This window comes from Cervus elaphus, chromosome 1 (assembly GCF_910594005.1).
Source record: "Cervus elaphus chromosome 1, mCerEla1.1, whole genome shotgun sequence".
Taxonomy (NCBI): domain Eukaryota; kingdom Metazoa; phylum Chordata; class Mammalia; order Artiodactyla; family Cervidae; genus Cervus; species Cervus elaphus.
Genome location: NC_057815.1, coordinates 48,272,450 through 48,289,535, shown reverse-complemented (window position 1 = coordinate 48,289,535; position 17,086 = coordinate 48,272,450). Strand labels below are relative to the sequence as shown.

At 49.4% G+C, this 17,086-nt stretch overlaps 1 protein-coding gene across 1 annotated transcript; it reads left to right on the top strand.

Annotated features, from left to right (window-relative positions):
- The first annotated feature begins 3,276 nt into the window (after nt 1-3,276).
- Nucleotides 3,277-5,966, top strand: MYOD1 (myogenic differentiation 1). The gene is made up of 3 exons (XM_043901801.1): nt 3,277-4,155; nt 4,653-4,731; nt 4,994-5,966. The coding sequence occupies exons 1-3, from the start codon at nt 3,526-3,528 to the stop codon at nt 5,242-5,244; spliced, it is 960 nt and encodes a 319-aa protein (XP_043757736.1). The 5' UTR covers nt 3,277-3,525; the 3' UTR covers nt 5,245-5,966.
- Nucleotides 5,967-17,086: the final 11,120 nt, after the last annotated feature.

Here is a 17,086-nt window from a genome sequence, read left to right as displayed (position 1 = left end):
ACAGCCACTCTGATGGTTTCAGAGAATACCATGGTGAACAAAGCATTCTTGACTTCTTGGGGCCACATCAATCAATGAGAGAACCAACTAAGAAATTAAGAGTGGCTGTGCTAAGAAAATGAGCAGGGGGACATGACTCAGCTACCATAGCGAGGATGGTCAGAGACATTCCAAGGAGGCAAGTTTGGGCTGAGACCTGATATATAAAAAGCAGCCAGTCTTGGGAAGGGCTTGGCAGAGAAGCAGCAAGTATGAAGCATCAAGGTAGGACCATGCTCAGAGTGTTGGCAGACAGGAAAGAAGGTCAGGCTAGCACAGAATGATCGAAGGGGATGATGGGTCCAGGCACAACTACAGAGACTGGCTAAGGCCAGTTCACATATGGCCTGATAGCCCAGGTGAGGAGATGAGAGTTTATTTAAAATGCAATGGGAAGCTTTACGGAGTTTGAAGCAGGACAGAAATATAATCCCATGTACATGTTTAAAAGATTATTCAAGCTGCTGTGTAGTGAATGGATCCTACTGAGACAAGAGTGGAAGTGAGAGGAGGAACCAGGAGGCTATGGTGGGCATCCAGGCCAGCAGTGTGGCCATGTAGTCCAGGATGGTTACAGTGGAGATGCAGAGACTCGAGGGATGTCTTAGAGGTGGAATGGTCAGGCCACCCAGGGGCCCAGACCTCCCCTTTTCACTCCAACCTCATAAACCCCCTCCCTACTCGACGTTTCTACCTAGATGTTGAAAATGCATTTCAAATGTTGTGCCATCCTGGACTCCGGGTCTGCCACCCACAAACCTGCTCTTCTCCAATTCCATTCTTCCAGGAGTCATCCAAATTTCTCTTTTGCCTACATCCAATCACAAATAAATCATGAAGAGTCCATCCCAGTGGTCAGCATCATGACCACCCAGATCTAAGCCACCATCACCACTTGGATTATTTCAGTGGCCACAGTTGGTCTCCCTGCTGTGCCTTTGCTCTCCATAGCCAGCTTGCTCCTGTTAAAGTGTAAGTCAGATGGTAACATTCTTTGCTGCTCAAGCTTTCCTGTGACTTTCCATCTCAAAATACAAATCCTTTGTTCCCTCTCTGACCCCACATCTTACCACTCTCACATTTGATCATTCTGCTTCAGATATACCAGCCTCCTTCATGTACTTTAAAACTGATAAACAGTCCTGTCCCAGGACCTTTGCACGTGCTCTGCCTTCTCTCTGACTCCAGATAGCTGCTTCTGCCCTCCCTTCATTCTGGTCTCTGCCCAAATGGAATCAAGCTAGAGAGGTCTTCCCTGACCACTCCACATAATGAAATAATCTCCACCACTTTTTTCCCTGTCTTGCTTTATTTTCCTTCATAGAACTTATAACCTCCTGACATCATACATTCCCTTACTTATTTGTTTATTATCTGCCAACCCACCCTACAGTGTAAGCACCATGAGAGCAGAGCCTTGGTTTTATTCACTGCTGTATCCCCAACACCTAGACCAGCATCTGGTACATCGTGGACACTCCATGAGGTGTGCTGAATGAATAAATGAAGATGGTGGTATGGAGTGAGAGGAGGTGAGCACTTCCTAAAGGGGGACCTTCAGCACTACTACAAGTGGCAGAGAAGTAAAGAAGATAGGGCTCCGAAAGACAAGAGAAGGAATGACTTCTCAGAGCGCAGAGGGCCAGTTTGGACAGCTTCCAGAAGTCAGTGGGAAAGGAACAAGGAACATTCTTGCTTATATCTTTGGGCTCCAGGAGGAGGGACCCAGTAGGGGTGTCTGGTCCAAGAGATCTCTAGCCCAGGTGTTGAGAGGAAGGTGTGGACTGAAGTTTCAGGAGGAGGCTGAGCCGCCCTACAGGAGTGGAGACAGAGACCACCCCAGAGCTTGTGAGAGCCAGAGTTCCACGAGCGGCTACCTCCTCCTTCTATTACTAGTCTCTCCTGGGGCCCTGGCTGGGGAGAAATGCCCTGAGGCCTTCACAGAAGCCTAGCCCTAAGACTGCCTTGGCCTCCGTGGGCTGCTGGGGCCTCAGTGCCCCAGCCGACAGCGGAGAAGGCCATAGGAAGCACACCTTCCGCTGTCCAGCTGGCGTCGACGACAGAAGCAAGCCCTCTTGTTAGTGTATCCTTGTACCTCGGACTGAGGGCTCCCACATCTTTGCTCTCTTTAGATTCTCACCACCACCGCAATCGCTCTGAGAGATCGCTATCGATATCCTCAGATTTACAAAGTGGGGAAACTGAGGTTCAGAAGGTGTGACTTCTACAAAATCACGCAGGGAACTGTGGGGTTCCGGTCATTGGTCAGCAAACTCCGCTCTCAAAGACTCCACCCTGAAGTCGGGTTCTCAGGCGGTCTCGGCGTTCTAAGCCTTTGCGCAATGAACTTTCCCTGCGCAGCACTGCGCGCGGTGGAGGCGAGCCCAGAGGAGACGGACGTTTTTTCCCCAGCAGAAGAGTCATCGCGTCCGAGACCCGCGCTGGACATCTCCCTGCGGAAACGCACAGGTTGAACTGGGCAGAAGTTTGCCTCCTTCCCTCCAGACTGGGACAGGACCTGAGTTTGGAGAGATTGGCAGGAAGCTTTAGTAGCGATCACCGACTCCTGTGTAGATGCGGCTGGGTTTCCAAGCGAGCAGAGAAAATGGGTCCGCGACCCTCTGAGTGAGTCCCTGAGGCAGGAGCTGACCAAGCGGCACGACCGCAACGTTCAATCTCAGGTTCCCCCACTGGGACTGGGTCTTATCTCCCGTTGCTCATTTTCCTGCCTCTGACTAGCGTTCTGCTCCCTCAATGTCTCAGCCTCTTGGGTTTACCGCTCACCGTCTCACCATCTCAGCTCTGAGTGTACCTCTGCCTTATTGCCGTGTGTCTCTTTCCAGATCTCTCCCGATTTGATTTCTACCCCTATCCTGCTCTGGATCCCCACAAATCAGTGGACTGAGGGGACCCCAAAGTCAGCCCGAAGGTAAGCGCGCGTTGCCAGCGTTTCCCGCGGAAACACGAGGAGTCCAGTGCTGGAGAAATTTGGAAAGAGTGTGCCCGGGAGCCAAGTGCAGTTGCGTAGGGCTGCCAGCCTCTGCTGTCCTCCCCGCCTGGGGAGGGGCCCGAGCGCTCGCGCGCGGGTGTCAAGGGGTAGGGGGCTGGCCAGTCTCGGGCCCCTGCTGCCACCCTGGGGATCCCAAGCTCCTCCCCGCTCTGTTCCTATTGGCCTCGGGCGCCCCCGCCCCTAGCCGCTAGCTCGGGCTCGGGGGCCCTTAGGCTACTACGGGATAAATAGCCCTGGGAGCCTGGTGCGAAGGTAGGGGTGGGGAGGCCCCAGGGCGCTGCCGCGGCTCTCCTCGCCGTCCGTCCCTCAGGCGGGACAGGACCGGGGAGGGTGGGGAACAGCTGGTTATACATTCAGACCCTCAGTGCTTTGCTATCTCACTGCCGGGGCTCCAGAACCGCAGCAAGTTTCTGGTAACCCTTGCCGCTGCCGCTGAGGCTGGGCAAAGCCAGGACCGCGCCGCCCCGCGCTGGGATATGGAGCTGCTGTCGCCGCCGCTCCGCGACGTAGACTTGACGGGCCCCGACGGCTCTCTCTGCAACTTTGCAACAGCGGACGACTTCTATGATGACCCGTGTTTTGACTCCCCGGACCTGCGCTTCTTCGAGGACCTGGATCCGCGCCTCGTGCACGTGGGCGCGCTCCTGAAGCCTGAAGAACACTCGCACTTCCCAGCAGCCGCGCACCCGGCCCCGGGCGCGCGCGAGGACGAGCATGTGCGCGCGCCCAGCGGGCATCATCAGGCGGGCCGCTGTCTACTGTGGGCCTGCAAGGCGTGCAAACGCAAGACGACTAACGCCGACCGCCGCAAGGCTGCTACCATGCGCGAGCGGCGCCGCCTGAGCAAAGTCAACGAGGCCTTCGAGACGCTCAAACGCTGCACGTCTAGCAACCCAAACCAGCGGCTGCCCAAGGTGGAGATCCTGCGCAACGCCATCCGTTATATCGAAGGCCTGCAGGCGCTGCTTCGCGACCAGGACGCCGCGCCCCCTGGCGCTGCCGCTGCCTTTTACGCGCCTGGCCCATTACCTCCCGGCCGCGGCGGCGAGCACTACAGCGGCGACTCGGACGCGTCCAGTCCGCGCTCCAACTGTTCCGACGGCATGGTAAGGCCAGGACCCTGGGCTAGAGAAGTGAGGGCAGCTCTTGGTATATCAGGAATGTATTTACCAGAGGGCGAGGAGCTGGCCCTCTGGTGGGAGGGTTGGGCGGGGAACCTTACAGGGAGTGGACCCCCGGTGCCCCAGGCAGCTGTCACTGGGGTGGCCAAGGGCTCTGGTGATGCACAGGAAGGATACGATCCACCCGATTGGGGGCACTGTTAGAACACTGCTGCGCCGACACGAAGATCTGCTTTTTCTCCTCTTAACCCTATTGCCGAAATGCAGATTTGTGCTCCTGGGTGACTGTCTGGCCTCTCGTTGGCCCATGCTGCAGACAGCTCCTGCCCACTCTTGCTCCCCAACCCAGACAGATCCGGGCCCGGAACTCCCGTGGCTGAGATTTGAGGAGATGGGGAGTCGGGGAGGGGGCGGCTGCAGGGAGTGGAGCTCCCGCCCCGCGCAGTTCCCAGGCCTGACTCGGTCGCCCTTTCCGTTTGCAGATGGACTACAGCGGCCCCCCGAGTGGTGCCGGGCGGCGGAACTGCTACGACCGCACATACTACAGCGAGGCGCCCAACGGTGCGTATTCGCGCCTCCTTCCCACATGCCCTTTGGAGCTAAGCTGGCTTCTCTTTATCTAGGACCTCCTTGCCCCCATCCTGGGCGATAGTACCGGGAATGAAATACTAAGCATGTAGTTCCCTCCTTTTTCATCCTGAAATTCCATGGGATCCTCACGAATTCTGGCCGGCCCTTAGTTTCCCCGTCTGCCCCAAAGCACTGAGCTCGGAGGTGGGAGACTTGTGCACCCCTGCATACTAACCTACCCCTCCCCGCGCAGAACCCCGGCCCGGGAAGAGCGCTGCGGTGTCGAGCCTCGACTGCCTGTCCAGCATCGTGGAGCGCATCTCCACCGAGAGCCCCGCCGCGCCCGCGCTTCTGCTGGCCGACGCGCCGCCGGAGTCGTCTCCCGGCCCGCAGGAGGCGGCCGCCGGGAGCGAGGTGGAGCGCGGCACCCCGGCCCCTTCCCCCGACACCGCCCCTCAGGGCCTCGCGGGCGCGAACCCCAACCCGATTTACCAGGTGCTCTGAGTGGTTGGGCGGCCGCATCGAGGGGGCGCCGCTGCCCATGGGCCCGAGGGATGGTGCCCCTAGGGTCCCTCGCCCCCAAAAGATTGCGCTTAAGTGCCAACCCCCCTCCTCCCAACAGCGCTTTAAAAGCGACCCTCCCGAGGCAGGAGAGGCAGGGGAACTGTTGTGTTTCCGCCTCCCGCACGCCAGGGCAAGGACAAGGTCCTTCCCCATCCCCCCCCCCCCACCCCACTACCCCCACTCAGCGCTGTTCCCTGAGACCCGCTGTGGTGGCCGTTTGATGTTACTCCGTGGGCCGGAGCTGACCCTTGAGGAGCCGGGCCCTTCCTCTTTCTCGCCCCCTCCCCCATGGGGGGTGGGACCCACGCAGGCCTAAGCCCCGCCCCCAAGACCCCCGACCGCTTAAAAGGGCGTGCCCCTCCTTTCGGGAGCCCCCTGGGGACTTCAGCTGTTTCCCGCCGCTCCCTTCCCAAGTGTAACAAGTGTAACGGTAACCACTCCCAACCCCCACCCCCCACCCCCGGTTCAGGACCACTTTTTGTAATACTTTTGTAATCTATTCCTGTAAATAAGAGTTGCTTTGCCAGAGCAGGAGCCCCTCGGGCTGTATTTATCTCTGAGGCATGGTGTGCAGTGCGACAGGGACTTTGTATGTTTATACGGCAGGCAGGCGAGCCGCGGGCGCTCGCTCAGGTGTTCGAAATAAAGACGTTAATTTATACCGCGGTGGCTCCGGCTTTCGCTAGGGTTGGGGACTGGATTTTGACAGCGAGGGAAATCCGCAAACTGGGCCAGCTGTACCGCAGCGACCCCTGTAGGCGGCAAACGGACTGTAAGGGGGAAGCTTGGGGCCTGTGGGAGGGAGCGGTGTGTGTTTCCATTATGAGAGGAGGTTCTTCTGACCGTAACAGCACGTCACAGCACACAGATCAGTAGTTCTCATGTCAGGATGGATATTAGGGCGATCTGAGTAGTTAATAAAAGGTCCATGAGATTCTGATTTAAAGTATCTGCCCCCCAGATACCCCCAGCCAGGTACTGGTACTTTTCAGAACTACTCAGTTGATTGTAAAGTGCATACGGTTGAGAATCACGCCCCTCCAGACGCAAAGACTGAAGCCAGGTATGGTGTCCAGAAGAATCCCTGGAAAATTATGTCCCCCAGATGCCACTCGAAATCCTCATAGGTATGATAAATAAGGTGCTTACAGCATTATGAGGAAAAATGAAATGAGTGTGAAGGGGTACTTCCAGGCTCTCGGTGATAGGTGTAATCACGAAGGGGCGGCATGGAAGGCCAGGCAGGCACAGACACATCTACTGTAAGTAGCCCGGCACTTACAGCATCTTGGCTCCGTGGGATCTCATAAGAAGACACGAGTCTAGAGACTGCAGGGAGAGGGGAGTGTGCAAACCTGCATCGCCTCAGGTGGCATCAGTGCTGGTTTCAAGCTATAAACACCCTGAGAGCTGAGAAGGGGCTACTGATTTAGTCAGGGTGCTGGGGAGTGCTTCCTGGAGGAGGTGCCACTTGAACTGTGTCTTGAGAAACAAAAGAAGACGACACATGCACAATGACACAGACCTCCCCTCACACACACACACACAGGGGACACACAAACATACTCAGGGTACACACATACACAGGGAACGCACACACATAGAGGTACCTCTGGGAGCACACCCCGGATGGATGGCTTGGCAAAAGTTCAGCCCAACCCCAACCCCCAATTCACATACACTCGTCACCAGGACCTCAATGTCTCCTATAATCCCACTCCTACAAATGTTTTTTTCCCCTGAAAACCTTACAGGCCCACTTTCAAGGGCTCTTCTCACCCAGGAAGGGCAGGTGTGGAGAGCGCCTGGGGAATGCAGGCAAGACATATGGCAGAAGGAACAGCTAGGGTTCTGCTCTCTGCTCTAGGAGAGCCTCAGCTCTCCCCAGTGCAGGGCCCCTGGGGGGTCACCCAGGGCTCTTCACTGCTACTAATGATTCTCCACTTTTCATCTGGCTGCGACCCCAGATTTGCCTTGGGGTTCTTTACAGTCCCTTGAGACCTCTTGGGGCTCATTCATGGATTCATTCATTCAAAAGATGCCAGATCCCAGGCTGGGTGAAGACAGAGACTCATGGACACAGTTCTGACCTTGGGATGCACGCAGACATTTTGGGAGGCTGGATCTTTTAGCTGCTGGTTACATGGTGATGAATTAAGTGCTAGAATGGGGATGTATGTGGAGAGGGATGCAGTAGGAACAGAAGGTACGGACAGCAAGCAGACCCTGAGAAGAATCTTGAAGGAGTTGGCCAGGAAAGAGGAGCCAAAGAAGGATGCTCCAAGCTGAGGTTATAGCAAAGGCCAAAGACCCAGAGGTGACAAAAAGTGAACTATGCACAAGGGGCCAGAGGTGTGATGGGGAAAAGGCAGAGGCGGGGTCACAATGGACCTCAATTAGGCTTTATCCTGAAGGCCATAGGGAGCCATAAAGGAATCTAACCAGGGGAAGGATACAAAGAAATCTGTATTTTAGACAGACCAGTCTGAGCTGGAAGAATGGATAGGAGGGAACAAGACTTGAGACTTGTCAGGAGGCCACCAGGGTTGCTCAGAGGAGACATGGTGTGGCCTGAACTGGGATAGTGACTGGGGATGGGAGAGAAAGCACAGGAATAGAGACAGTGATGCCAGATAAAATGTAGGTGTTGACAGGACAACGGAGAAACTTGAGGGCAGAGTTCCTACCTTCACACAGCTTAAAGAGGGAAACAGAGGCTAGACAGAGACTCAAGTGATTTTAGAAATGGTGGTATACCATAAGGAGTAAAGGGAGGCTGCAGTGAGAGATGATGATGGGGTATGAGAGAGTAGTCCGGCAAATGGAGGAGGAGGCGGAGCTTCTGCACTAAGGAACCAGTAGCCTAGAGGGCTATGAGCTCCTGTATATACACAACGGCTCCAGTAGCCTATAGGGTTACTATAGCCTATAGAGAGCTAGTGTGCAATTTGAAAAGGGGGTCTCTTCTTTCCCGAGGACAGTGTCCTGCACCAGGGTTCATGGCTAGGGACAGAGAGCAGGCAGGACTTCAGTCCTCACTCACCTCTGCGGCCAGGTACACTGAACTCTTCACAGAGCCTTGTGTCTGGAGGCCCTGAGGTAGGAGAGAAAAGGAGGAGCCAAGGGTGACTCTGGGCTCTGGTTTGCTTCAGGGTGGAAGCTGGTGCTGTTACAGAGATAGAGACCTCTGGAGAAGAAGCAGCAGGCATGGGGGCACACTTAGTCAAGGACACTTCGGTTACAAGTGACAGAAACCCAATTCAAACAAGGTTAAACCCTGCAGGGGATGTGTTGGAAGGACAAAGGGCCATTCACATAAGGGAGCAGGGCTGCAAGCACCACAGCACCCGTGGGCCTTGAGAGCTGGGACCGGAGCCCCTCTTGCTCTTTGACACGCTCCCTTCTTGCCTTCTCTCTCTCCTGGTCCATATTGGTTTTCTGCAGCGACTCAAGAGAGTTACCTCACCATTTAACTCCAGGTTGAAAATTCCCAGAAAAAAACTTCAACTAGATCAGCTTAAATCATGAGGCAGGATTTGAACCCAGGCAGAGAGGTTCCAAAGACTGCATGCTTAGCGGCCTGGCCTTTGAGCCTCTGTGGAGGAAGTAAGGAGAGAGGAAGAGAGTGTGTCAGGATGCAGGGGAGTAGCTAGATAGCAGCCACCAGAGTGGCTCAGACGGTAAAGAATCCGCCTGCCAATGCAGAAGACCTGGGTTCAATCCCCAGACTGGGAAGATCTACTGGAGGGGCCCATGGCAATCCACTGCAGTATTCTTGCTTGGAAAATCCCATGCACTGAGGAGCCTGGCAGGCTACAGTCCATGGGGTTGCAAAGTCAGACATGACTGAGTGACTAACACTTTCAGCTAGAGACTGAATCACCCCATGGATGATGGGGTTTGAGGTCCCCTCCTGACCTGTTCTTCATCTCAGTTCCCTGGGCAGAGCCAGAGGTGGGGGACATCTAGTTGAACCCCATTTGCAGTGTAGATAAAACATCCCTGTTCTTGGGGCCATTTTCACCTGGGCTGGATCTGAGGAGACACTGGGCCATGCTCTCCATAGAGACATGTGTGTGTCTCTACACACGTGTGCTCACGCAACAGCACACAAGTCCTCAGAACATACTGTCAAAGCTGGTGTACCTGGAAGCTAAGGACATTTAAGCTTTAGGTCCTGTCCCTGGCATGAAAAGCCCTAGAAATAGGTTCACATGGTTTAGTTGTTTTTCTTTTTTTTTTCTTCACATATTTCAAAGTAAAATATTTTAGGAAACTAGTTATGACCATTGTTTCTATTCTGACTTCCCCCCTCATGTTAGGTGGCATTTATGGGCATGTTGAGGTCCTCTCAAGAGGTATACATCTTATTTGGGTTTAATGGAATATATTTTAAGTAAATGAAATATAAAACAGAAGCAATAACGATGAACAATGAAATAAGTTATAGTGATTCTGACATTGAGAAGACAATTGTATCCCCAACATATATTTAGATCATACCAAATGTAGCTGTTGCCCTCGTAAGTTCAAGGCATTTTTCTTAATTTTGAACAGGCTGCATTCTTCATATTTAAACCTGTCTTTCTTATCAAAGTCCATCTGAGAACTCTTTTAGAATTAATAAGCCCTTTTACATGTGAAAATACTGTATATTATGTTAGTGTAATTTAATTCCTTAAAATTTGAAATATATCTATAATCTATTGAATAATGATTAAATACAAATTTTTGCTTTCAGGTTCTTTGTTAGTATGCTTAAAGGTATGATTTTATTCTATCTTCATTAGAGGAATGATGATAAATTGAAATTCCATTGTTAAAAATTATTTTTAAAAAGGATGCTACTCCTGTAGCATTAAATTTCATTATCTTTAGCATAAAGAGAAAATGATTATTTTCCTGTGGAGACAGAGTGATACAGGCAGTGCTGTAAACATTATTCTCTAAAGTGTTATTCGGAGCCATGACTCACCATATATATATATATATTATATATATATATATATTTAAAATATTTTTGATGTAGTATCCTAGGACAAATTATAAATGGAATTGTCTCTGACTAGCATTTGCTTAATTCTTAATTACGTAAAATAATACCAGTATGAAAAATGTACTGGCAGGTTTCCTTGGTGGTTCAGTGGTAAAGAACTCACCTGCCAATGCAGAATATGCAAGTTCCATCTCTGGGTCAGGAGGATACCCTGGAGAAGGAAATGGCAACCCACTCCAGTGTTCTTGCCTGGGAAATCCCATGGACAGAGGAACCTGGCAGGTGATAGTCCACAGGGTTACAAAAAGAGTCAAACATGATTTAGCAAGTAAACAACAACAAAAAGCAATTTATTAAAAGAGATAACTTTTGAACAGAATTATTGATAAGACTCTTGCATTGTTTGGTAATCTAATCAACAAAGAAGAGTGAATTATATGAACATATTGGAAAACAATTTAAGTTTTTTGCTGGTCTAACACAAAATAGTGACATCAACAAAGATAGAATAAAATTCATAATATGCCATTATAACAAGACCTTAGCATCAACAAAGTTTTAAATGAACATTACCAATTTAAAAGCATTTATAATTAATCACTGAAAACTCAAAATACCTTGAACTCCTATAGTCCATAGATGAGAGAAATTTGATGGAGCTTCTGCCAAATTTGACAATTTTAAAAGTATGTTTTAGATACACTTTTCAATAGATGTTTCCAATAGAGTGGTAAGCCTGAAAGAAATTTTCCTAAATTATCAATGATATCAAAACAAGTTTTGATCAACTGTGTTGAGGGAGAGATTGAATAAGCTCTCAATTATCTGTATAGAAAATGATATTATAGAACCACATGAAGAGGCAATTAAATAATATACAGCCTAATGTGGATGGAAAGGGGTGGGCAAGACTGAAAAAGGCAAAAAAAAAAAAAAAAAAAAGATCCAGAAGAGGAAGGCAGAAAGGATGAGGAGATGAGAAGGAAGAGAAAGACCAAAATGGTGATGGTGATAATGATGGAAAAAAGTAAATTGGTTCTAACTCAAGTTTTTTCTCTCCTATAAAACGCTTAAATCCTTGGCACACAGCTCACTAGTATTAAGGGGGACGATGTGAGGCTGTGTAGTGTTTGTTTTTATTCCATACAGCGTCACTTTTGTATAGTTAACTTTTTTTTCCAGATAACATTTAATTGTGGGTATTAATTCATAAAGAACTTTCCCGGTAGAAGCAAAGAGCAAGTCCCAGCTGATGTCAATGGCCACATGTTTTCCAGGATGTCGGCCTGGCTGTGCCCCTGACCAGCTCTGAGACCTTGGGAATGTGGCTTCACCCTTTTGGACTTGGGCTCTCTCTCTGTGTAATGAATTAGTGAATTTAAAAGGTATGTTCCAGTTCTGAAACTAACTTAAAGCATTTCAGAGAAAGAAAAAGATAACACCCCCCACCACCACATCCCCCCCCCCAAAAAAGAAAAAGAGGCTCAAGAAAAAGATAACAAAATAGGTCCTCTACAGATAAGGGAGCTGGCACCATGACAGATTCTTCTTAGCATAAGCAAATTATCTATAGCCTCCTGGTTTACTGATCCTTCCTTTACTTTTCACAATAAAAAAAAAAATGGGATACAATTTACATATCACAAAATTCACATTGGTGAAGTGCTGAATTCAATGGTTTGTTCTATAGCCACAGCTTTGTGCAACCATCATCATTATCAAATTCCAAAATATTACTCCCCAAAGAAACCCATACCCCTTAGCAGTCACTCCCCACTCTCTCTCCTCGCCCCAGCCCGAGGCAACCACTCAGGTATTTTCTGTCCTTATGGATTTGCCTATTCTGGACATTTTATATGAATGGAACCACACACTAGGTGGCCTTTTATGTATGGCTTCCTTCACTTAGCATGTTTTCAAGGTTCATCCATAGTGTAGCAGCTTAAAAGTACTTCATTCCTTTTTATAGCTGAATAATATTCTACTGTGTGAATACATAATATTTTGTTTATCCATTCATCAAGTGATAGATATTTGGCTTGTCTTCATTTTTTTAGCTCTTATGAATAATGCTGCTACAAACAGTCACGTACCACTTATTGTGTAAACATATGGTTTTAATTCTCTTGGGTGTATACTTAAAAGTGAAATTATTGGGTATATCATAACTCTATGTTTAAATTTTTGAGAAACTATCAAAGTCTTCCCCAAAGCAGCTACACCATTTTACATTCCCATCAGCAATGTATGAGTGTTCCAATTTCTCTGCTTCCTCAATAAGCACTGTTATGGTCTTTTTATTCTAGTCGTCCAAGTGGGTGTGAACTGTATCTCATTGTGGTTTGATTTGCATTTCCTTAATGACTAACGAAGTTAGCATTTTTTATGTTCTTCTTGGCTATTTGTATATCTTCTTTGGAGAAATGTCTATTCAAATCTTATGTCCATTTTAAAATGAGGTCATTTGTCTTTTTATTATTGAGTTATGAGGGTTTTTATAACTAGACCCTTATCAGATGTATAGTCTAAAAATATTTTCTCTCATTTTATGGATTGTCTTTTCAATTTGTTAATATTGTTCTTTGAAGCACAAAAGTCTTTTTGGTTTTGGAGTCCAATTTATCTATATTTTCCTTTCACTGCTTGTATTTGAGGCATCATATCTAAGAAACCATGACCTAATCCAAGGAAGAATTTTATAGTTTTAGCTCTCACATTTTAGGTATTTGTTTAGTTTTAGTTGATTTTTCTAGATGATCTGAAGAGGGAATCCAACTTCATTCTTTTGCATGTGGGTAGCCAATTGTTCCAGTGCTATTCATTGAAAAGACTCTTATTTCTTCCATTGAATTGTCTTGGCACCGTTGGCAAAAATTAAATGACTATAAAATGTATGGGCTTATTTCTGGGCTCTCAATTCTATTCCATTGATCTGTGTATATACCCTTATGCCAATACCACACAGTCTGATTACTGTAGCTTCATAGTAAGTTTTGAAATGAGGAAGTGTGAGTTCTCCAACTTTGTTCTTCTTCGAGATTATCTTGGCTACTCTGGGTCCCATCCATTTCATGAATGTGTCTGAATAACCCAGTCCTGGTGGTATTTTCAGTAGCCACAAACCTTGCCCAATACACTATGGGAGGCTATAAAGTGGCATGTAAATTTAAAGCAGATTCATGTTGATGCACAGAAAAAAATAGTTATAAGGTAGGATGATGATTTTTTTTTTCATTTTCAGCCATATTTGATGAAGCTTTAACACAACAAATGTGGTTTTGTTAACTGAACATGATTTGGTAATTGCAAAAAAAGTTGCAACTGTTTTCGTTGGCATTATGAATGCTTCCAAGTAAATACAGCATATTTAAAAGTATTATGTAGGTGTGTTAGAAAGTTAATAACAATATTAAGCTATTATTCTTCTGGATTTTTAAAAACGTTTTTAGTATTTGTTGGCTTTCTAAATTTTACATTTGGTCCTGATTTCTTTTCTAAGTCTCAATAAATATTCACTTTTGTACACAACTTTCTGTTCCTTTTTTTTTAATGTGACCCCACCCCCACTCCCCACCCTCACCCCCAACCCCCACCAAATGTCTAAACTTCAGGCCTCCCTGGTAGTTCAACTTGGAAAGAATCCAACTGCAATGCAGGAGACCCTGGCTTGATTTCTGGGTTGGGAAGATCCGCTGGAGAAGGGTAAGGCTACCCACTCCAGTATTCTGGCTTGGAGAATTCCATGGACTGTATAGTCTATGGGGTCGCAAAGAGTAGGACACTACTGAGTGACTTTCACTTTCTACTGACATCTAGTGGATAGAGGCCAGGAATGCTACTAAATCTCCTAGAAGAGCCCCATGACAAAGGATAATTTGATCCAAAATGTCAGTAGTGCAGAGATTGACAAACCCCACTCTAGCACTTCCTTGGAAGATTCTTTACCTTGGCCCTTTTCTAGACTTTGGCTGGACTAAGAGATCTGAGATCCACTCGCCCAGGGATCACAGGTAAAAAGCAACCGTACACCCCACCCCATTCCCAGCTTAGGCACCAGGTTCAGTTCTCAAGCTACAGATCTGACAGCCACCGTCACCAGTTTCCAACTATGGCACCTCTAGTTTCACCCTCCCCTGTCCATTGAGCGGAGGAGTTCTGATCTGCAGAAGAGATACAGGCTTATCTCCTCAAAGCCTGCTCTGTGCCCTGGTTAGGGTAGTTTTCAGATTTTGCCACAAGATGGCATCCCAACCCACCAGGAATGTGAAGGCTCTTGGCCTGGGAGAGAGCTTGTGGGATGGGCCAACCTGTATCAAGGCCTGCCGGGGGCGGGGCGGGGGGTGGGGGGTGGTGGACTTGGGCCAGTTCCAGAGCCTAGCAGGACCAGATCTAAGGCCTGCAAGTGCCAGGTGTGAGAACACAGGCCAAACTTGGCTCCAGGACTCCCTTCACCTCTTTCTAGCCCATATCCTGCCTTAGCTCATTCTTCATCACTCCCATCAACCCCCTCCTCCAGCCTCAACAAGAGAAATGACAGAGCTGAGGTGTTATGATATAGGGCTTATTATTCATCAATAAAGAAACTGACACAGAGAAGTTGAGTAATTTGCCCGAGGTCATAGCTAGTCAATGGCGGAGCTAGGATTTGAACGCAGGTAATTTGGCTCCAAAGTTTATGCTCTTGACCACTGAGTAACATCACCCCACTGTTAGTTCACTGTACCCCGAGCCCTGCCTGTATACTTTTTAGTATCAGCCACTGATATCAAAGACACTCTGCATAGCACCAGTGATTCCTCTGCAAGGGAGGGAGCAAATGTCTATGAGTAAGAGGGACAGCTCAAAAAGTGGTGGGGTTCTCATCTGGGCGGAGGGTCTGTGGTTAGTCTTGTGGGTAAGAGGCTAAGGCTCTGTTCAGTGGTTCCCCCTCCCAACCCCCATTTCTCTGGAGTTATTTCCCTTCCCCCCTCCCCCATGATGCCCTCTTGGTTTTTCAGGGCTTTATGCAAATGCCAGCCTTCTCACAGTGTGAAGAGGAAGTGAGAGAAGGAACTTTTATGTCCCTGCTTAGGATAGAGAAGGGGGGAATCCTTTGGGGCCGCGGAGTGTCATCAAGGATGAAGGTGGGACAGCATGGGGCACCTCATGGGCAGCTACTCTCTCCCACCTGGGAGGCTCCTCTCTCTGAGCCAGCTCTGCTTACCTTGTAGGGGATTTTAGGCGCAATGGATACACTTTCACACTCCCCCTCCCTCCAGCCCTGTCCTGCCTCTTTTTTCTAGCCCTATAGAGCCAGGCCTGACCAGGGTTTCTTCCAGCTTCCCTCTTCTAAGCACCCTTTGCCTCTCTCTGCCTTTCCCTCTGCTTCTGCCCACCCCCTGGGGCGTGCTTTAGTTGCCCATTATGGTTCACCATGGGGTAGAAGCCTGAGGTGGAGTCTGCACTGACTTCCCAAGAAAACCTGGGTGGGTTTCCCCTTGACTCAGCCCTGGTTTAGGGCTCCAGACTCCTATGGCCTCTCACACGAGGATTCTAGGATCCCAGCCCCTCTCCTGGCCTTTCTCAAATCATCCAGCCCTTAACGAGCAGCGACTGTGGCTCTGTGCACTGTGGAGAGAGGCAAGCAAGAAGGAGCCCTGGTGGAGCTGAGAGTTCTTTTTCTGAGGACGTGAAGTAAGCTACAGTGAAGGCTAAGGAGCCACACTCTGATGCATGTGGTCCTGCAGGAGAGGGAAGAGGTGGAGTCCTGTGCCGCCTGGTTGGCAGAATCACTCTGTATCCATCTTTTTCTGTTCCTTCTGGGGACTCGGTTTCTCCATTTTATCACCTCCTTGGATTGAGGCAGAACTTTCTGAGAGAACTATGTCCTGGGAATCTGAATTTGGGCCAACCTGGGCTGCACCAGGTCCCGCCTCCTCTTGGGTAGGGGGTGGGATTCACACTGATCAGGAGAGGAGGACACTGAAAAGCATTCTCACTTTCGTATTACTCGGAAGTCTTTGTATTGAAGGGGAAACATCTTCCCTTTAGAAGAAGAATACAAATCAATCTCTGGAGGGAGGAAGTGCCATCCTGGCCCTGGACTCCAGCTCTCTCTGAGCCTCTGCCCATCTCTGCCCTTGTTTCTGCCATAACTCTGCCTCTCTCTGTCTCTCAGTTGTCCTTCCATGACCCTGCATCCCTTGCTCTGCCCCTTGCTCCTCTCCAACCCTCTCCGTTCCTCCAGACCTTTGCCCCAGCACACACAGCTTTCACTGGAGCTGGGCTGGGATTCCCCTGGCATGTGAGGACAGAGATGCCTGCAGCACAGCTTCGTCCCCAGGTCCACAACCAGGTCTGTGGGTCAGTGTAGAGGGACAGCTGTCTGCACAGTGAGCAAGTGCCGACAGGTAAGTAAGAGCCTCGTGTCTTCTTAATTAAATCGTCCTCTGCCCAGGCAGCCTTGTGTTCGATTGGGCTGGGCTGGATCAATAAGTCTCTTTCCCAACGCAGCCACCCCTGGAGTTGGGCCTGACCTCCCCAGCCCTGTCCTGGCCCACCTGCCCACTTCCCTGACAGCCTGGAGCCCCTGGAGTGGCTTGTGCCTCTCTGCCTGGGACCAAGCCTGGAACAAGTGAGGCATGAAGGGGTGATGGCTTCATTGAGTAAACTGAGGGTCTGCCAGCAAACATGGGCTGAGAAGGCTTCGGGGCCCAAACTGCAGCTCCCACCCCAGCATCAACGGTGAAACCCAGAATCACCGCAGGGGAGCTGCTCCTATATAGCTCCCAGATATCGCATCAGCGT

Excerpts from the sequence above, each read along its gene's own strand:
- MYOD1 (XM_043901801.1), top strand. The coding sequence starts at position 3,526 with ATGGAGCTGCTGTCGCCGCCGCTCCGCGACGTAGACTTGACGGGCCCC. Across the intron at positions 4,156-4,652 it reads CCAACTGTTCCGACGGCATG|ATGGACTACAGCGGCCCCCC; the intron begins GTAAGGCCAGGA and ends TTCCGTTTGCAG. Across the intron at positions 4,732-4,993 it reads CTACAGCGAGGCGCCCAACG|AACCCCGGCCCGGGAAGAGC; the intron begins GTGCGTATTCGC and ends CTCCCCGCGCAG.